This window comes from Temnothorax curvispinosus, unplaced genomic scaffold (assembly GCF_003070985.1).
Source record: "Temnothorax curvispinosus isolate PA1 unplaced genomic scaffold, ASM307098v1 QBEX01002391.1, whole genome shotgun sequence".
NCBI classification, from domain to species: Eukaryota; Metazoa; Arthropoda; class Insecta; order Hymenoptera; family Formicidae; genus Temnothorax; species Temnothorax curvispinosus.
Window position 1 is genome coordinate 55,331 of NW_020212171.1, and position 22,025 is coordinate 77,355.

The following is a 22,025-nucleotide window of genomic DNA, read 5'->3' on the forward strand; positions in this document are numbered from 1 at the left end:
GCATGAAATAAAGATACTATGGATCAGAGCCGTTAGCAATTAAAATTGTCTAGCAATGCCATTTATAGCACAAAAATATACTGAAATTCAGGAACATACGGATATTTAAAAAAATGAAATGAAATATTCTTCTGTTGATCAGGCGTAGAACAAAAATCTTTAAATTCGCGTAGGAATTACGAGAAATAAAGATAAACATTAAACAGAATAATAAATTTCTTTCGCCAGTATATAGAATAACAATTAAAGTAATTTAAATCGACCTGACTGGCAATATATATAACGTCTTTCCGATATGAACATTGAAAAACTGTGTGCCAACTTGGTTTGTCGGATTCACAAAGCACTTTTTTGTCGATATTGATCTGAAAAAAGTGCTGTGTGAATCCGACAAACTAAGTTGGCTCACAATTTTTCAATGTTCATATCGGAAAAACGTTATATATATTGCCAGTCAGGTCGATTTCAATTACTTTAATTGATAAACATTAAACTTGATCAATAAATATTAAAACATTCTAACTTCATTATTTGTTAAAATTTTTAAGAATAAGTATTTTGACTTTTTTTAAGAATAGCTCCAAGTGCAAAATTGGTGAACAAAGTTTGAAGGACGTAAACTGAAAAAATTGGAGAACGAAAAACTCGCTTTCAATTTATTTCAATGGCAATATTATTTTAATATAGACTATATAGAGATATCACTCTGATATTTGATCTTTGATTGTCACTCTGTGTATTTCATCTCTCTGCGAAGAGACTTTTATTCGCAATACAAAAATGCATGTTAAATCCTCGTCGACTCAAATGTTCCGCGAATGCATCATTCCGAGCGAAACTCGCGCGATGATGCATGCCGCGAAATTCCACGCTCATGCAACGCGATAATGCAACGTATCATGAAATCAGTTACTCCGCTTGTGTGCTTGCCACTGCTCGCACTTCGCTGTCGCCGTCGTTGTTCCGTTCGCACTCATGCGTTTCTCTACCCGCCTAGAGGAGAGAGAAAACCTTGAGAGCTCACGTGCACCCCTGTGTCGTTAATATTTCAGGGTTATCGGACAGTACGACGTCGCACTGCCAGCAGCATGCATTTCGCGCGACCGACACGCGTTTATATCGCCGCAATGCTCCGATCGGAAAATCTCCGTCATGTATCCGTTGATCCATGACAAAGCCGGTTTGCTACGGCTGCGGACGGACGTTTAGTTAAGTATTTCATTACGCCTGACATGAACGGCTTTCCATGCAGGAGAGAAAACTGAGGGGCAAACTTTTAAAAGTTTCTTTTCTGGGGAGAAGATATTTTGCGCTGTAAAAATAATTCACGAAACAGTAATGTATAATCTCCAATTTATGCGGAAATGTATTTGCACATTCGAGAAATGGATTTGAACTACAAAGCGTCCTAAATCCACTATCTCTCCATTTAATGGTACATTCTTTGAATTTAAAGTCGACCTTTTCTACGAGACTTTGAAATTGTCAGTATAAACTATTTTAAGGGCGTAATTAGATTTAAAATTATATTTCTGTAGAAGCAAATTTCATTTGAGATAAACTGAAAGATTTTTTGTTCTCCAACTTCTTCAGAGTCTACGTCCTTGAAACTTTGTTCGTCAATTCTGCGTTCGAAGCTTGAAGTTTCAAGGATATTTACTCTTGAAAATTTCAGCGAATAATGACGTCTCATTAAATTTGTGCTAATAAAAGAAATCGATTCTATATGTTTACATACGTCATTTAGCATACAGTAGAATTTGCATGCGCATGATATCGATAAAACGATGAATTTTTATTATATTGAGATTCGATTGAAATGAAGATAACGAAATTTCCAATCTAATTCAATTTATAAAATAAAGTTTATTGTTTCACTTGTATAAAGCTAGCGGAACGAGCGGTCGTTGTGAGATATATATATTGAAATAATCCAGAGAGATCTGAGCGTGTAAAAACAAAATGCTGAAACTGCGTATCCACGTTCGGACGCTGCACGCGGATTCCTGAAAATACGTATTTCCAACGTAATCGAATTTTCTCCATTGCCATGATATGCCAAGTACGTGAATTTTTCTGGATGGCAAGCTGTTGTCCTAAAAAGATAAGGAGAAATCCCACCGAGAGAATCGGAGAAGTTGAGACATCGCGGTACGATACCGAGGATACCGACGCTAAGCATCAATAGACAGGAAATCATTTTACATTTTCCCCCTCCCCCCCTTTCTCTGCGAACGAACTTCTCGTCACTCTTGCAAATCGAAAACGTTCAATTCCTCGTGCTCCTCGACCCATCTTCGCTACTCTCGTGGGAACTTGGCGTACGAGTAGTATTGATCATCCCCAGGCTGCAGCCCCTTCTTCCCTTCCCGCCACCCCGGCCCCCGGCGTCCTCCGACCATCATTCCGCGTCCTCCGACCTCCGATCTCTGACCTCCGACCTCTGTACCTAAATCTAACTCTCCCTCCCCCCCTCTGCATCGCGCCCCTCTGTCCTTGCCGCCGGGCTTTCGGCGTTGCGATATCACGTTTGATGCACTTTTTCATTGGAAATCTGCATCTCTCCATGTCGCTAAGTCAGAGTTTGGAAAGAGAGACGTATAAAAATTTTTTAAAACATACCAAATAGAATATTTTACAGTATTATTTACAATAGAAACAAATTTGCTTTACAACTCGACTTTGATTAAAATTAATCAATCGAAAATCAAATAGTCATTTTTGAACTTGATAATAGCTATTTATTACATCAAAAATCACAAAAAGATTGTAATATAATGATATTATTAGAACATTAAATGCAAGAAACTAATGTGCATTACCGGAACAATTCAAGAGATGGAAAGTTTCCAACGGTTAGCTATAATATTAATAATATAGCCTCTGTCGAGTGAATCGACTTTTTTCGGACGATTAGGTGGTACACAGACAAAGTCCACTATGTACCAAATTTACACCTGTTGCCGATAATATCCCACAAAGAAACTGCATTCCCATCATGACTTTTAGACGCGTTAGATCGCTGATCACAGTTTAATATCGCGATCAGCAACGCATTATCTCGCACGGCGACTATCCCGTGACTCGGGCAATGCTTTACAGAATATTTACATCCAGGTGGAAAACAGAAATGTGCATGCGTATGCGCGCACGTAAGTGCGCGCGCACAATTATCCAGGTTCACGTCCTACTTACGATATCGAACTGCACGAGAGTTGGCCGGCCCGCAAAACGTTTCTGCCATTGACCGTTCACTCGCGATTACGAATTGCAATGCCCTACTATATTACTCCACATCACTGCCCTAGATAATATCAACCACGTCTCTCAATAGCATAAATTCTCTAATATTGTGTACAACAAGTCTTTATTCTGAAATGTTTTTTAACATGGAGACACACAGCTATTTAAATTTATTAAATTTGATTATGTTACGCTATTACATATTACGTGGTACGAATATGTATGCAAATAGTACCATAGATATGCAGTTCAGAAAAACAAGTATCTGCTGTCTGATGTCTAACATCTAAAAATTGTGGTAAATTAATATAACTCAGAAATTACAAGTCTTGTAATGTCTCGTTCGTTATAGGTATATGTACTAAATATTATACTAAAATTATAATTATTAGCTATTGTGAACAAAATAAGCTAATGCACAATGAAAAAATTAAGAAATCGATTGTTATTTAAAGTAAAACCACCATTATTTGTATCTATTATTATTCTCTTTCTTTAAATTGTTTTTTAAAAAATTATTTATTTTTCTCAAATTTGGAAGATATGAATATAAACGTCATTCGAGAAGAATACCAGGTACCTATTTTCGAGTCAATTCGCGATATTTTTTTCTTGCAGTACGTGAAAAACGCGATAAATTTTCCACGAATACATGCGAATATTTGCAAGATTGATCGAATATTAAATGAAACTGCGGGCTCGAATTCTCGGATATAGAAAGTAGAATTTTGCTATTTGTCGCTTCAGTTAACCGCTGAAAAGTATACCGAGAAATTCCATTTATTTGCATGCCCTTTGAACGGATGTCTGTCAACGCGCATTTCTTTTCCCGGTCATTATTTCACCATTTATTCGTACGATAGATGGAAAACGGTCAACGTAAAATTTATCATTCACTGCAGCGACGTTGAGTATCGTTGTGATCAATCAGTGATTAATCGAATTGAAATTCGCATTATCGCATTCAGATTAAGAACTCGAATTATTTCCGCGATAGTACACAAAAACGATATTATTTGTTACCGTGATACAGGCAAAAAACGATACATCAATTTAAAAAAGGAAAAAGACTATAAAATATCTTAACGGCACCAATGAACTGAGAGAAATACAAAAGGGCGTCCAATCGCTTGTAAAGCTGCTCATCAATAACGAACAACAAAATTCTCATTCAACAAAGCTCAATTATAAACTACGAACGATTGTTTTTGAATAAACGAATTAACGAACAAAATTTAAACAATAAAAAAGGTACGATACAACGTATGTAGCTATTTAATCGTCATTAAAATACAAAAAAGCAATTTAAATCATTTTTGGTATAATAAAATATGTTACGTGATAAAACTGTATAATTTTAGTGATAAGAGAAATTATGTAATCGGAAATTCTTTCAAAAATATCCGCTGAACATTGAATATCTCGAACATATATATTTTCGTAATTATGTAATATAAATTATATTATTACGAAAATATGTTTAAGGTATACAATGTTTTCACAAAAGGTTTCTCTTTATTATTTTAGTTAACAGTTATAGTAGTAATGTATATTTTAGTTTATCTTTTCTGTTATTAATTCAAATATTAATTTTGTAGTTAAACGACAGAAAATATAATTAAATCTTCGTTTATATTATATTATCAATTACTATCACCTAAGTTTGCATCGACTAGAAACAATATTTTGTATAAAATTTAATTCATTTTGTGTGACAAAATGGCAGGAATTTAATGGTCGCGACAAATAAAAATTAGTTTTTCCATTAGTTGTTCACGCATTTCTAGAATTTTTAGATGTGGTACAATCGTATGTAATTTAGTTAATTACCATTTCGCTGTACGCGACGTGCATGTTATGTAATTCAGTTTAACGCTCTTTAACAACATGAAAGTTTCATATTTCGCACTAGCCTTGAATTTTCATAGTTTTTACCCAAACAACGATGTTCGTAAGTAGTAAAGTTACTCGCAATATAGTAAAGTTCTCATTACGATAATGTAGCTTCTCTATTTTCGTGGTTTTATATATACGCTGTACGCCGGGAAACGCTCCAATTTATCGTCATTACTCTTGAATGAGCAAAAAACTAGATATTCCGAAAAATCAGAACTTACGCTCGTTAAAATCCTCAAAGCTCATTCTGAAATAAAAATCTCGTTACATTGATAATTTTCAGGTCACAATTAAGCGTGGATTTGAATGATAATGAAATATGAGTTTTTACTCGAAAGAGAATCACACGATCTTATTTAAAATACGTTTATCCGAAATATCATATATAAAGTTTTATCAATTATTCTATTAGAGTAATAAGACCTTGACTCTATAATTCTTAATTAACAAGCGTAATTATTTAATATGTATGATTAGATCGCAAAGGCTATTAATTAATAACCCAGACGACACGCAAATCGTTTTATCAAAATCACACATACACATGGTTAAGCAATTAAAAAAAAACATAATACAAAAAAGTTTGCTAGAAAATGCCATTTCTTATGTATTCTGTGCTCAATATATCTTATTTCTTCTTTTCTCTTTAAATTTGTATATATACAACATAATTTGTGTAAAATATAACAAAAATGAATATACTATAAAAAAGATCTATTGCGCGAAAATGTGCGTATGGCAAATTTCAAACATATAACTCTACCTTCATATTATATAAGAATTATGAATAGTGAATTTCTCTTTTAAGAGTCCCTCGTGAAAATATGAAACTAAACTCGTCTATACTTCATGAGCCGGCTATTATTCCAGAGTGCATCGTACGAATGCAAATTTTGCGGATATGTCTTGCTCGTTTCTATCCTAAGCATCGTATTTAACGACAATAATATCGTCTAATATACCTTAAACTTTTTTTCCAATTTGTATGAAATGTTTCCGTCACGAAACTCGAGATTCGCGAACAGCATTATAATCTGCTAAGATAAATAAATATAGAATTATTGTTCTAAACACATTTGCATTATCATGAGTGGCATTTTGTTAATTTTTAACATGTAATTTTAAAATGTGTAATTAATAATAGAAAGTATTATCTCGAAGAAGATGCACCTTAGTTGCCTAAACTATCAAACCAACATTATCCGAAAACTAATCTTACATCGAGAAAACAACCATCGAAAAGACACAGAGAGAAATTATGAGCAATATGTAGTACTCAGATTAGTGAAAAAATGGTACCGTCTAGAGCAGTGTGAAATCTGTATGAAAATCTTGCAGAAGAATGATTTATCCCTTATTTAAAACATCATTCCTAGCGACAACACCTAGAATGAAAAGATACACATAATAGGGCAAGCGTGAAGAGGTGAAGAGGAAAGAGTAGTCAGAAGGAGAGACAGGAACGGACACCGTGCTCCTCACGAAACAACTCACTGACCACTCGGCGAAGGTACGCGATCGGCTCGTCCGGCGGAAACGAGTTGCCGGTCGCCGACGACCGTAAGAACACTCGCAATCCACGGATCTCCCGCGATCGTCCTCGAGGCGGGCCGACGACGGGGCTGGCGCCGTCGATGGTATTCGTGCCTGATAACCGCCATTTTTGAGGAAATCACAAATAATCGCCGGCGGACTCGGCGAACTCCGCGGCCGCGGTCCGGCGTCGCGGAAGCAAAAACCGTCGTCGTCGCGCCGTCGACGTTTCCCTGGCGTAATAATCGGATCGCCGCGAGGCGCGTCGCATCGCGTCGCGTCGCGTTGCGACGCGCGAGCAAACGTGCAATTGCAGCGAGTCATTCCATTCATAAACGATAACGATTACCGTGCGTCCTGCGAACTTACGTGCTCGTCGCTGAGCAAATGGTCTGTGACTGACACCCTCGATCCACCACGCGCCCTCGCGCAGCCAATGCTGCACGAATTCCAGGCGGTCGCTCGCGCGCAGGTCCATGCACCCGCACCCGCACCCGCACCCGCACCCTCGCCCTCGCCCGCACTGTGCACCCGCATACGATAGTCCTTTCTTCGTTACTCCTGCCGATTCTTCGCTTCCCCTTTATATCTCTTTACTTCTTTCATTCCACAAGATTGGTACCGAGAGCCCTACATTTTTATCTCGTGCTAGCTAAACTTTCGCTCGTGTGGCCTATTTCGGTTTATACTACTAAAGCTCCATTCTCTAATCTCTCGAGATCTTTAGATTTCCTTCCCTCACAAAATCGTAAATATTTATAATAAGATACGATACAATAAAATCGTCTCTCACAACATATCTAAATAAAATTTCCTTTTACCTCTGAAGAATTATTTGTATATTTCTATCTCGGTGATTTATTTATTATTTGACGGATTGATACTAGAAAGACCTCCTGGTATTTCAATATTTTTCTATTATTAGCTGCGTCTTTTCTTCCACGTCTTCTTCTCTGAGTACAATTTCTCAGCTACTTCGTCGTAAATCTTTTTCTTACTTTTTATGCAGCGAACCAGCGTCGATGTAATGGAACGCCTCTTGTTGTACTCCATCTTTCTATCGCATTTCGTAACATTCCTTCTTCATTAAGCTCTTTCTCCTTTATCTCTGTCTTTTTGAATTATGTTTCTCTTGTTCAGAGCTTCACGATCCTTTCAATAATTCAAACGATCCTTCATTTGAATTACATATAGATTTAAGTAGATGTAAAATTCTATTCGACAAGGATAGATTTTCCCTCAGTGCAATAATGCATCGCATAAATAATGAACGCGGACGAATGACGGCTAAAATGAATAGAACACGCGGGAAGAGAACGATTGTTCAAGAAAAATTGAAAACACCGATCGAGCGTGGAGCACAATGCGCTTTGTATCGCGGCGAGGTAAAGTTCCGAGGAGTTGCTACGGGCCTTTGTGAATCTTTCATTGTTAAGTATCGGCAGGTGTCCAACGAGTTATCGCGGCACACATTACGTAAATTACTTGCGAGAGTCTCTTCGCTTCCCCATTGTTCTCACAACCGCGTCTGAACGGCGCGATAAACGCGTTTCATCCCTATCAGATATTCTTATAGAAGTACACATCGTCCCGACGCGAATGGCGTCGCCAATCGCTTTAGTAGCCGCGACAACTCGATAGTTGAGAAAATCCTCGACGCGAGAAGAAACGTATCGCGCTCTTGACATTTTGCTTTGCATAGTCGCTTTGTCTCCTTGCGACGTGCACCACTCGTTATCGAGTTTTTTCCCTATTCATTTCTCGCTTTGTGAAACGTTGACAAACTGTAAAAGAGCCATCGTCAGCTAAAATGGCTGAATAAAGCGAATCTCTTTTTCAGCTTGTTAGAATACATTACTCCGCTATCAATATAACGTAGAAATATTAATAAAGCAATATTTTAATTAATCGCGGATCAAAAATTAGGAGAAGAAAAAATTATTTCTTTTTGTTTTTTTTATAATGTAAAGATTACGTATATTTTGTATGTTGTAAACAAATACAATTTTTATAACTGCTGCGAATTGAATTCATAGTTAGTACAAAGATTTCTTATCTTCAGCGAGAGATACCATCCTACTTAAATAGCAAAGTAGTATAATACAACGTTAGACAGACGACGCCTGGCTTTACAGGCGGTTCGCTACTCAACACTCGGCTCTATAAACGATTCGCGTTATACCCAATGATCAATATTTATCAATAAATCGCACTTTAAATATCATGTGGATAACGACGAGAGTAGCGACGACAACGACAATGATGAGAACAGTAATAAAAAAATAATGATGATGACAGATCAACAATAATGTAATATAACGAAATACTTATAACTAAGCGCAGTAGATCCATCGGGAAAGTATCCTAACGCCGCGTCGTTATCAAGTAATAAGTGTTTATCGATATCGTGATTGTAATTAGCGGCAAGCTCCCGTGCAATCTCTCGTCAAATCACTCGAAGCTGTTCAAAAGGTCGAGGCCGCAATGTGTAACTTATGAAATGCAATTACTGATCCATAGTCACGCTCGTCGATACGTAATCAGTCTGACAGAATGCATAATGCATAGTCGTGTCACGGGATCTAGCAAGTGTAAGGTCCAATGAATGAAGTTGTTATACCCACCTGGCGGTGTTTAACGAAAAGAAAGGGTTACGGGCAACATCGAGCATTTCTAAGGGTGTTGGAAGCGGCATCGAAGACAAATAGACAGGCATAGACGGACAGGCGGAGGGTAATCACAGTCTTAAGTGCGCGTGTTACGTCCGCATAAGTAGTACGACAATAGCACAGCACCGACATATATACCGGGTGGCGCGTACGCGTCGGTAACCCGTTCACGACTCGAGCGGATCGTGCGTTCTCAACTGTACCGACTGGCGTGGTAAAACCCGGGGAACTTTTCAGCATGTGGAACGACAGCACAGTAACGTCCGCGACAGAAGCTTTCAAGGGAAAAAAGCCACAACTTACCGACGGTGTGCGAAAGCTTCGCGCTGTGTGACACACTTACCTACAAAAGAAAGAAGAGGCACGCATTAGAAAGGAGGGTTCTTAATTTTTTTCTCGATATCAATTGCGGCATGTAATTTAACAAGATCGAAGTCATCAGTGTTTTTCAAACGTATTGGAATAGGAACATTTTGTTACATTAGAATTGTCTTAAAATTTTATTCTTTCTTGTGTGTGGAATAAATAAGAATTTTTTAAATATAAGAACGAATATATGTAAAGGATAAATATATAATTGAGTCTCTGAAAATTAACATTGTTTAAATTTCGATTTATGTATGACAAACTTTTGAATTGTAAAAGATGCGCAGTTTGGAAATCACTGATCGCGAAAGAGAAAATGCAAAATAGATAATCAGAAAGCAATACGTAAACAGAGCCAATTGAAGTGCACGATTGAAGCTTCGAAAATGCAAGAAAGCGCACGTTATTCATCAATCATTAAGAATAATTATTGAAAATAATTATTTATAGTTGGGAATGAAATGTTGCTTTTAGTTAAATTAACTACTCAGAGCTTATACGTAAACGTATTCCATAATAAAAAATTAAAGTAAATTTTAAAAGCATAAGTTGGTTAGGATACATTAGACTGCGTTTGATCCGCATAAAAAAAATACGTCAAATATCTCGTATGTATACGGCGTGGCTCTGTAGATATCTCTTATAAAAATTTAATACTGTAAGTGATTATTTGGTTAGTAATTAATTACTTATTTCGAGTATTAAAATCATTAAAAACAGTACTTTCAATAGTTTTAATACTCAAAATAAGTAATTAATCACTAGCCAAATAATCACTTACAGTAGTATTAAATTTCTGTAAGGGATGTAGATGAAAAACATGCTGAAGTAACTGAGATCCTTGATTATATCGAGGATGATATACGAGTACTATCTTTTAGTTTCATGCATCCTAAAATATCATGCTGCGAACTACAGGCTAGATATAAGATACCGCATATTATTCGAATTTTTTTTTACCAAAGGTCACAATGGTAGAGAAACGTTTCTAACTCTAAAGTTTTCTCTTCAAATTACTCAGCTCAGTGTTCCTCAATTTGTCCTTATAGTCAAAAATAAAATCAATGCCGTGTCTTTGCAATTTTCTTCTGGCGTTTCACGACGTGTAAAAAGGCGTAGGAAAAAAATGTGCCTTTACACCGCGACAGTTGAGTAACACTGATCTATAACTTCAAAGGTCGACCCTGGCACTACCTACATTTTTTTCTATGGAACTCACTTGGCGCAAATGAGGCGATTATACTACACAGGCTGTTCTGCGTACATCGAGTAGCGAGAGCTTTTAATTATCTCTGCACATCCGCGCATTTAATATAGGCGGATATATATTACTTAGGCTGATAAGATGCATCACGGCGATCTATGTCGAGTCTTCGTCAAGGACGCGGCGCGTTTCCATGCGATTTTTCAAAGAACTCCGCCTTCTCGAATGCATGTATATATAAATTGCATATAAATGTGGAACATAAAAATCCTAGAAATACAAATTGCTTTATACAAATGATGAACGCAAGCGGGTTAACCGAATCCCGTGGAGTCCGGAGAATGATTACGTTACGATAACTATAATCAGACGTAACAGCTCAGCAACGAGATCTGCTCTAACGTCTTGAAAGCTACGACCTATGCGCTAATAGGGCAGCGAGTTACGGCTCTCTAATTCCAGAACTAATCTAGTGGCGCCTAAGCTACAAACGACCCAAACTTCGTCTTAACTTTAAAGTACCTGCACGACTGTCGGTCCGCGATGCGCCTGTACAATAGAAACATAAGAAATATAAATTACATATACGGCCGAATAAGTTCAGGAAGAGCTAAGCGATACTGCTGAATCGTCTATGAAATTAATCAAATGCGACGTGATCATATTATTATTATTTAATTATGTCCGTTCAAATTATTATTGATTTCCATAAACTTCATTAAGGCGAGAGCTCATATTCGCCATTCATCGTATCAAATATACATTCTGACAGTTTCATTTCGTTGACGCTACAACATTAAGTTAAAACCGAAAATCGAATGGCTACAATTTTAAATGTTATAAAAATACATGTGAAGATCATACTATAGGCTTTCAATAGCGAGTCGCAAAATGCCGAGGCGTTTACTATATCTGTTGTAGGCCTAGCAACAGGTGGGCTGTTGTCCTTTAGGCCAGTCCGATACTTTATATGTCTCCGTATATAATTCATAAGCAGGAATGTATTTTAAACTACCGTGATTGTCAGTACAAACGATCATAAAATGATTTTCCCCCTTTTCAAATGGAATACTCGATACGCTTGTAATATCGCTGCAATAAATTCTAGCCAATAATCGGATTACCGCGAAAAGTGAAAAGTGAATTTAACTTTAAAAATTCCAATTATTTGAGTTATATAGAATAATCTAGTTTGTCGATGATACAATAAGATAAATCTAAAAATCACTAGTTAGCTCCCATAAGGGTTTTGATTATAGTAGTCAAATATTTACCGAATATTTTGCACCATTTACATTTATTAGAAGTGCATTCAAATGTCGAATACGGTACACAATACACGATACAGTTAAAGTCGAAATATGCTTTGAAAAAAACGAACAGACCGTATGAGTAAAAAAAGGCGTAACTGGTATATCGACTATTATCTTTGGCTGATGGTATACTCTATCGTTTTTATGTTAATCGATTCACTGACGTACGCAATGGTCCTCATTTGCTATCGCGATCGAAGCAATATTCTCGGCTTTAACTATTGGTTCAATATAGCGTTATCGATGTACATATTTCTTGCATCGTAACGTACGAACAATTACTGTCCATTATTGATATTAACACTATGCGGCGCCAATATCGTGTTATAGCTGCACACTCCGCAGAGCGGAAATCTCTGTTGTATGCCATAAATTAACATCGAAACTTGGCTGAACGAGTGCCAGCCTTGCTGCTTAACAAATGTGTTAGTCGCCCTTTTATAACCTTTTCCATTTAAAGGTTGCCAAGATTTTATATTGCAATGTGCTATAAATAATCACATTGTCACATGAAAATCACTTTTCAGATACTTTACCGTTTAAAAAAATTACGAGAAAAAATAAGATAAAAAACCTATATCGTATAATATTCGATGGAATGAATTAGCGTGCATGTAGTGTGTCTCAGACTAGATCCCTTTTTGAATTTGTTTCACAACCATCAAAATAATGTGAAAAGCTAAAATAATAGTAGTCATTGAAACGATTGTCGCCATCAACGCTATATATTTACGGTAAGAAGAGATATAGACATTTCATGTTTAGTTACGGTACATATACAATTAATTAAACGTGTCTCCATCAGAGGAAGATGTTCAAGTCTATTTCTCTCGTTGCGAAGGTACTGAGATCATTAGAAACGACGCCGAAGGTCACGTCCCGGATTACCACGTACCCAAGAATCCCATCAGCCCTACAGCTGCCTGGGAAACTGAAGGAAATCTATATATACGTACAGGTGTGTGTGTTCGTGTGTGCATGTGTGTGTCTGTGTTTATGTGCGTACGGTTAGAATTCTCGTCTCGTCCTTCGCGCACGTCCTACCTGCCTGCTTTTTCCCCGATATGACGACTGGCGGTATAATCCGCCCACTATAGTGAACGTAGAAAAAAAGTCGAGTATTGCACGTCAACTGTATTGTCATTCGACATCAAAGTGATACGAAACAAATTTTTTATTTAAAATTTTGTTCAAAGGTCGATCGAGATTCGGAGCAAAAAGAAACCTGGTTACATTTTTATTGAAAATGTGCAATGTACATTCAGGCAATCTCACGACGTAAATGTCGATGCGAATATTCACGGTATATAACTTTATGACAGTAAAACAAGATATATAGTCGGGTTTGCAAAGTCTTATGAAAGTTAATTCGATTCATTATATATTCATTTATGTTGTCACAAAAGTTGCATAGCATATGATTAGAGAAAGTTCATCCGTGAAAATATATGTAGAATATAAGATGTCAATTACATGTAAAATATTATCTGTTTTATACATTCCGTTATTAATTTTTATTTTCAAAAGATAATGTGTCTCTTTCGTGTGTTTAAATTTTATCTTTTTTTCTTTTTATATCTTACGTCATAAGCTACAAACAACTTTGTGACATATATCTGATATAAAAAGATATAAGATATCTCACAATATAAAAATTATTACATTTTTGGATACTTTGCATACACTGTATAATATTTTCTTTATGAGAAATTCCAAACTTCAAATTCTTAAATCTATTTCTTTCAAAATGACAATATCGTTCATATGCCCTTTTCAACATGCATGGGCGTTACGAATTTGAAAAATTGAATGGGAGTGGCAAATTGAGCGGACTATCGACCGCGTCGTCCACAATTTTATCGTTCTCGGCTGAGTCCAGGAGGGATGTGATAAATCCGTGAATTGACACCGCGACAGGAAACTCGAGCCTCATGGTCGTGCTGTCGGTTTTCTCACCTCTTAAGAAACGGCCACGTCCCTAACGTCTCGCGAAGTACAGAAGACAACGCCGAGCTCCGGGTCCTGAATAAACGGTGCTTTCAAAGCTTGCGCGCTCGGCACTCGAAATCCGAGAACGTTTAAATATAACGATCAAATTACGCGATCGTCTCAGGGTGATCGAGTTGTTCGAGTGTATCTTCGCGCGAGGTCAACATCTCGGTTTCTTCCGTTACTATCGATTGTCCGCGCTTCTCGTGTAACCGTGAAAATTTATTCGGAAGGCCGCCTCCTTTTCGCGAATAAAATTTTTCCATTAAATTACAAACTTTATTGCTAACTTCGATCGTTATTTGAGCGCGCTCGCGCTAGCTCGAACCTTGTGATAGATTCACTCTCCTATCCGGAAGGAAACTCATAAATATTAATGTACCGAGCGATACGTCGCATCGATCTCCGTCCGCGCTTCACACAATCATGCTGTTGATTAAAATGAAATTCCGTAGGAATAGGTACCTTCCACAAAGCGTACTTCATAAAGTAGGTCAAAAGTATAGCAGTAATTATTCGATATATAAATAATATTATTCCGTCCTTTCTCGATTATTTCCTAATGAATGTAAGACATAAAAAAAGCGTACATCGAAATTGATATACATTTTCGAAGTTTCAAATCTATTTCAGAGATATAAACCAATATAATATTAACTTTTCTTCCATTTCTTCCACGCTACTTTACGTTAATTGTCTTTTTATAAAATATTATGGTATCAAAATAAAAAAAATTCGCAATCAGTATCATATCAGTTCTAGCAATTTTCAATTTCTAATTTATTTTTTAACATTCTTATTTGGCGCGATAGAGGAAGAATTCTATCCGTATTTCAATCGCGTCTCGATAACGAGGTAATTTCCCATCGAAAGTACTCCACCGACGCCTCTCGAAAATCATCTCTCGGCGAGGCGGCGGCGGTGGCGGCGGTGGTGACAGTCAGCCATTGGCAGGTGAAAACGGATGTGCAATAGAATCTGTACTCACCCGGCGCATCACGCGAAGAGAGAACGAAGATGTCTTCATTTTGGTGGTAATACTGGCAGGTTGCTACGAGATGTAAATCGGGACGGTGTCCAGGCTCGCCTTCCTCCGCCAGCGTCGTCGTCGTCGCCGTCGTCGCAGCTCAGACGGAGCCGAAGCCGTTTCTCCCGCGTTCCGTTTCCGCCGTTTGTCGCGGCGCGGGATCGTCGTCGGTGACCCCCCCGCGATCCGTCCGTTCTGTGCGACCCGGATGTCAGCCAGAGTTCGCAGCCCGGAACTGGCGAACTCGGTTCTCGTGGCTATCTCGCGATGGGACGGACAAAGTTGCGGGAGTGCGCGACGCGGAGAGAGAAAGAGAGAGATATAGAGAGAGTGAGAGATAGAGAGAGATAGATAGAGATAGAGAGAAGGGTGGCTCTCAGGGATGGCTGGAAGCTACAACTACAGGTGGTCGCGCGTTGTTGACTAAATCTTCGCGCCGATCGTATCTGTCTGCCCCTCTCTCTCCTTTCCGCGCGCTCTTCCTCTACCCTTCCTTCCTTTCTGCCCCTGCCACTTGCACCTTCCCTGCCGCCGCACCCTACCCCTCCAGTCGATTTCAATTCCGCGCACACCCTCACACGTGCGAGCGAGCGCACGCGCGCTCCCACGCGATCTCCCCGATCTTCTTGCCTTCCGTTGTTTCCCTCCTACGTTCATCCACGCGAATGTCTTAAAGGCAATTGGAAAATAACGAATCTCGATAATTGAAGGGCTCTTGGACTCTCCTCGATAATTATTCGCGTAAATTGCGCGTAGGTATCTACGATAATAAAGCGATGTCTCCAAAACGAATTTATGAACATCAATCGATTAACACTAATCAATAAGTTACTTTCGTTTATCGATAACTGAATCTCTCGTCAGTCATACGGCTATATCATCTTGGTCTCGCCATGTTCAAGCTAGGATCTAGGCTTAAGGTCAATTAGGAAAAGGGCGGACTAGAACGAGGTATACGGCTATGGCTACGTTAGGGGAACCACCCGATGCTGCGCTCGCGCAAACTCACCCCGGCGCCATACTACTATGTCGAGGATTGCGCCCCTCGTTCAAGGCCACGAGACTTCATGGTAAAACCGATGCGTCGATATTTCGTCCGTCGCTCGACGGGTGGAGACGTGGTCTATATTCGCGAAAGTTGCAAGCAGTTTATGTCACTCTGTCACTCACCTTTTTCATTCGACACTTGGCTCTACCTTCAATTGTAGATCGCGAATGTGACAACTGCTACGTGACTTATTTTAGTTCAAATATATTATTTTAGATCGGTCTAATCGAATTACTTTTTAAATTATAGCTTTACGCGATTACTTTTATAATTCACGTTACTTGTAATGTGGTTTGATTTATTACTTTTATCAAGAAAGGTAACGAAGGAAGATAAATTACTCCAAACGTACTTATCATAGTTTTAATCCCGTGAACTCCCAAATATTACTGACGATAGTCATTAGAATTAGGTTATAATTAATATTAATATTAGAATTATATATAATAGATGTACGTAATTAATAATTATCGGATTGGTAAAATCCTCAAATTAGCAGATTACGTGACAGATTAAATCTACTTTAAATCTCAGCATTCCTAAACATTTTAATTCGTTCTCATTTACGTTAAAATAATTTTTTCGTGCATTTTGAGAAATAAAATAAGTAAAATTATTTTTGTACTTTATATTTTGAATTATACATTTGAAAAAATTATTATATTTAAGTATTAACGCACATATGAAATACTTTACCTTTAAATAAATCCTTTTTCTCACTTTGGTCCTTCTTGGATACAAGGTATATCTATTGAAATTAAATACGTGGAAAAATATTTATTTCCAATAATCTTATAGAGCAGAATCGCTGGAAGGAGTCACAGGTTTGATCGGTTAATAAACTGCAAGTTTATTTGCAATGTTATGTTACACGGATGGTATAACGGCGATAACGGAACAATATGTGTATATGTGTGCGCGTGTACAGCGCGTGCTTGCGCGCTCGCATTGTGTGTACGTCTCTGTCTGTGTACAATCTATCTATACATATCTTTATATCTAATATCCGCACTCTGTAAAATATAATAATAATATAATAATAATAATAATAATAATAATAATAATAGTAATAATACGGCGAGTTTCGCGCTCACATGCGTCGTTCTATCACTCGTTCCCCGGTGTATTTTCATGGGAGTCCGTCGCATACGAACGATGCACGTGTTGCTCGTAGCCGCATTAACATCCAGAGACTGGTGACAAAATAGAGGGGAAATAAGTACAACAACAACTATTGTAGCTTATGATGAGAAGTATATCTTATTGCCGAGCCTCAGACGCGGAAGATTATACATCCATTATTTAGATAAAATTCAGGATGATCCTCATGGGTGGGAGGACGGGCGGTGGAATTTGACGGTCCTAACGAGCTGTACGTATTAGATTTTTGGCAGTGTCGTCTCGCTTCGGGCCCGGCGGTGGGGCCGGAGAAGCTTCGCATTTGTGCGTGGATCCCTTGTCCCGGAACGAATCCGGATTATGATTTCGCGGAAGCGTAAAACGTAATTAGGCTCTTTATCGGATAGGCTTCTTCGGAGTGAACGTTGTTCCTCCTCGAGCGGGCTCGATTATATCGCGAATGTAGACGGAGGTATCCGCCTGGAATATACCATATACCGCTCGACGGGGGTATATGTACCCCGTATATGTACTAATTACGGAAGTTGTTACGCGGAGGTCGGTTGTGTGACGATCACGACGGATCTCTTCGGCTCGGAGACGCGTGACGGAAGAACGATCAGCGAGGGAAGAAGAAGAGATGCATGTAATTCACGGGATAAATATATACACGTGTATCTGTTGTGCGTCCTGTGATCGATTAAATTATATCGCAGGAAAAGACGTAGGAGATACAAAACTTCTGCCCTCAGCATTCAAATGATGAAGGATACTACTCTGGTTCTGGGCCACGGTGTAATCACATATATATATTCTTGTATCTCCTACATTTTCCGAACCGATCAAATTGATCATCCGCTTAGAATTTAATCTGCATATGTCGTTTAAGAAAAGAAAACGCTTGTGGATGACAGTCGAAGCGATCGTTCATTCTGTACGATCCGGACGCAGACTCGAAGTAAGGATTGATATCGGTATATAATTTCGCTAAGTTCTCGCTAGACACAAAATGTCGCAAGCCAGCAAAGTAGACGCGCGTTAACACAATTATCGCGACGACTGTACACAATTATTATCTATATACATGATCCATGAGTTTACACAAGTGCAAGGTACTACCACGCTACACCTCTCCCCTCTCTCTCTCTCTCTCTTTCTCTCAGTCTCTCTCTCGCGCGCTCTTTCTCTCTCTTTCTCTAAATTATAAGTGCGACAGACAGACGGACAAGACATGTATTGTAGCGAAAAGTGATTGTAAAACTCGAAAGGGTCTGAGGCCACGGCAACTGAGGTATCTGTGAACAAACGCATTTTCACCGTCGTTGATTTAGTTTTCGTGCATGCATAGTATGATCGACGGATCCGGGCCGTTGTCACATGCACAACGGAGCCTCTTTCTTTTTTATTTATTTATTTACTTCTTTTTTTTTTTGTTCTCTTCCATCACTTAACGGCTTAATAATTTGTCGTCGTTTTTATCTTCGTTTTGATATCCCTTAACTACCGGTAATCGTTCCCGTCCATTAAATCGAAGACGCGATTTTTTTTCTTTTTTTTTCTCCTTTTTCTTTTATGTATTTGTATTTCGTTTTGTACTTGTACTGTTCAGCAAGGCAGCGTGTTGCACTTTGTTTACATTATAATTATAGTCGGGCCGTGATTGTCCACCGAAGATTCCACAACGTCGCGAAATTGTGCGGGAATTCTTGTCGAGAAGCGTTGATCCGTTACGTAAAAACTTAATACGGATTCATGTTGACGGCGTCATTTTCTATTACAATTAAATCGCTTCAATGAGTAAGTTGACATTGATACGATGGGATGTAAAAAGCGTCGGTGCAACTCGAATCTCGATATAATGTGCTGCGAAATAATTCTGGAAAACCAACGCAGCTTGCAGCGATAATAAAATTATAGGCTTAATTGCCCAGGGGAAAAAATATTAAATATTAAAAAATTGAATATTGATCGCCACACTTATTAAATTTGGTAAAATTAAAATTGTTAAATTCCTTTTCTTTTCAATTATCTAAAAATAATATTAGACGTTAAAATAAATATTTTTTTTTTTTTTTGCAAATGATATCCTTGTTTAAGCGTTTATAATCGTAATAAAAAAAGGACTACACGTTCGAACTTCGCGTCAAGCCTTGCGATTTTTTCACTTCTCAGGTTCGATCCGAAATAGCGTAATTGTCTATTAATTATTCATTTCACTTTGGACATTATGTCAAGGTTCGAGTATGGTGAAGAAACGCAAATACGAAACGGAATGTAAGAAGCAGAGTCCACGCTAGAATTACTTCTTTCGCGATAATCTCGTATTTCCATTGATGTTCTTCAACCCTCCTTCAAATATCAATAGACACGAGAATTGAATCTGAAAAGGTAACCGGTAAACGAAAATTGCTGTGATCTGTTCTTGCAACACGTGGATCCTTTTGCGTTCTACGACCCGCTCTACATTTCGACAGCTTATGATCTCTGTGACGATGATGCAACTAAAATTAAGCTTACAATGTAGCGATAAAAAGGGATCGATACCTTGTCGCGTGCGCGTTGGCGAATATTTTGCGACACGAGCGGACGTCTCTTGCGATTCGCGAGTCGCAGTCTATACGCGTCGTGACTATGTATCTCCCTCTTTCTCTCAACTCAGATTTGCGAACGAAATACATACGTCACAACGAATTTCCGAATAAATATTACTCTTTATGATAGCTATATCGATTATGTGGCGGTAGCGGTATTAGCTGTAAAAGATAATTGCAGTGGTGAATGGCGATAATAGCAATGTAGTACTCATAATAACAGCAATAGTCATAATAATTGTAATTACTATAATAGCAGCAATAATATAATAATAATAATATAATAATAACTGTGATAATAATAATAAGTCAATAAGATCCCCTAACACATTTAAACAATCGGTTTTGTAAAACGTCATAATAGAATACGAAATAAAAATAAGGATCTGAGAAATTAGATATTCTAACAAAAGTGTCTATACAATATTTATCCGTACATAGTGCAACATAACGTACTGTCGACCAGTCCTCGATATCGTACACATTCTATGAACAAAATTTAATTAAACTATAATCTTATAATAAACGTATCGATATAACAAAAATTATCGATAATATTGAAAATAATAGTAATGTAGCAGTACTAATAACAATAATAACAGCAGCAGTAATAATAATAATAATAATAGTAATATAGAAACTAATGTATTGCTCTCTTTCTCTCTCTTTCTTTCTCTCTCTCTTTATCTTTCTCTCTTTCTCTCTCATGCTCTCCTACTAATGATATTTATAATTATAATTATTAATGATAATAATAAAATAATTATAGCGATGAGAAAAATGATTGCTATTGCCAATGAAGATGACGTTGGTGAAGACTGTGGCGGCGGCGGCGACGATGACGATGACGGTGACAATGAGATAATCATAATGATACATAAAGCATAATATATAAAACTCTCTGGCGATGAATTAGAATACACAAGTATCTCCTTCTTTCTCTCTATAATATGGGTAGACTCGCGGAAGATATGTTTAATATACGTACAATGATGTCCATAATAGTATCAGAAATAACGGACGTACAATGCGTAAAGCGAAGAGATACGTAACTGCTGTGGATGCGAAGTCTTTTTCCAAGCGTCGCAAGAACTCTGTTTCAGCTCAATTTTGCTCTCTCTCTCTTTTTTTCAAAAGAAAAATTCCTTTACATTTTTCTTTACTTCCTATACGGATGGACAGAAACAAATCCACAGCTATTACGAGCCCTTCTCCGTGCCTATTACGTTGTATGATACATTAAGAAAATAGCGCATACCTCATTCGTTTACGCTCGTGCGACTTATGATTCGATTACTCGCAACAGCTCGTACACGCTCGACGTGCCTCCTTAATCTAATATGTACACAGATATATCGTATACAAATACGTATACGTACACACATACATATACATACACATATACACTTCAATTACACGTTGGAGATGTGGTCACGTGGATTCATCTCTCTCTCTCTCTCTCTTTCTCTCGCTCGCTCATTTGCTCAGAAGTACACGTATGTACATTCAAGGGTACATCGAATTCTCCGACGTCGTTTCGTTCACTGAACGACACGACGACGTATGACATTTGAAATCTCGCTAAGTTCCCATTGGCCCGAATAATTGGATTGGATGGTGAATTGACTGTAGACGGTGTGTTGTGCTGCACTCGTCAGATATTCGTCAAGCTTAATGGCGCATCACGCGCATCATGCATTACGCCGACATAACGCATGTTGATGCAGCGACATAATGATTTTGTCATAACATAACAAAATGTGTGATATATGTATATATGTGTACCGAGATATATATATCGTATGTAACAAACTTTATCGCCATTAGTGCGACCTATATACGTTTCTTTCGAATATCTGACTGGTGAAGCAACCGTCCCCGTATAGTCAAACGGATTTAATTAATTCTTTAATTATAATCTCGCATTGCATATTCGATAAGAACGACATGAGGTAATGCCCTATGTACATAAAAAAGAAAACAAAGTCGACAGTTAGCAATAAAATTTTTGGTACAAGTAGAAAAGA

The 22,025-nt window shown here is 37.9% G+C and overlaps 1 protein-coding gene across 3 annotated transcripts in view; it reads right to left on the minus strand.

Moving 5' to 3' along the window:
• Positions 1-15,673, minus strand: part of LOC112451580 (neo-calmodulin-like) — a 41,429-nt gene extending 25,756 nt beyond the window's left edge. For 2 of the 3 annotated variants that reach the window (XM_025011268.1, XM_025011267.1), the window contains exon 1: positions 7,042-7,100. Coding sequence is in view for 1 of the 3 variants with exons in the window: in XM_025011269.1 (XP_024867037.1) it covers positions 15,202-15,240 (39 nt within the window). In the remaining 2 variants the exon portion in view is untranslated. Of the gene's footprint in view, positions 1-7,041; positions 7,101-15,201 lie in introns of those variants that run through there. The other variant, XM_025011269.1, reaches the window with a different exon arrangement.
• Positions 15,674-22,025: the final 6,352 nt, after the last annotated feature.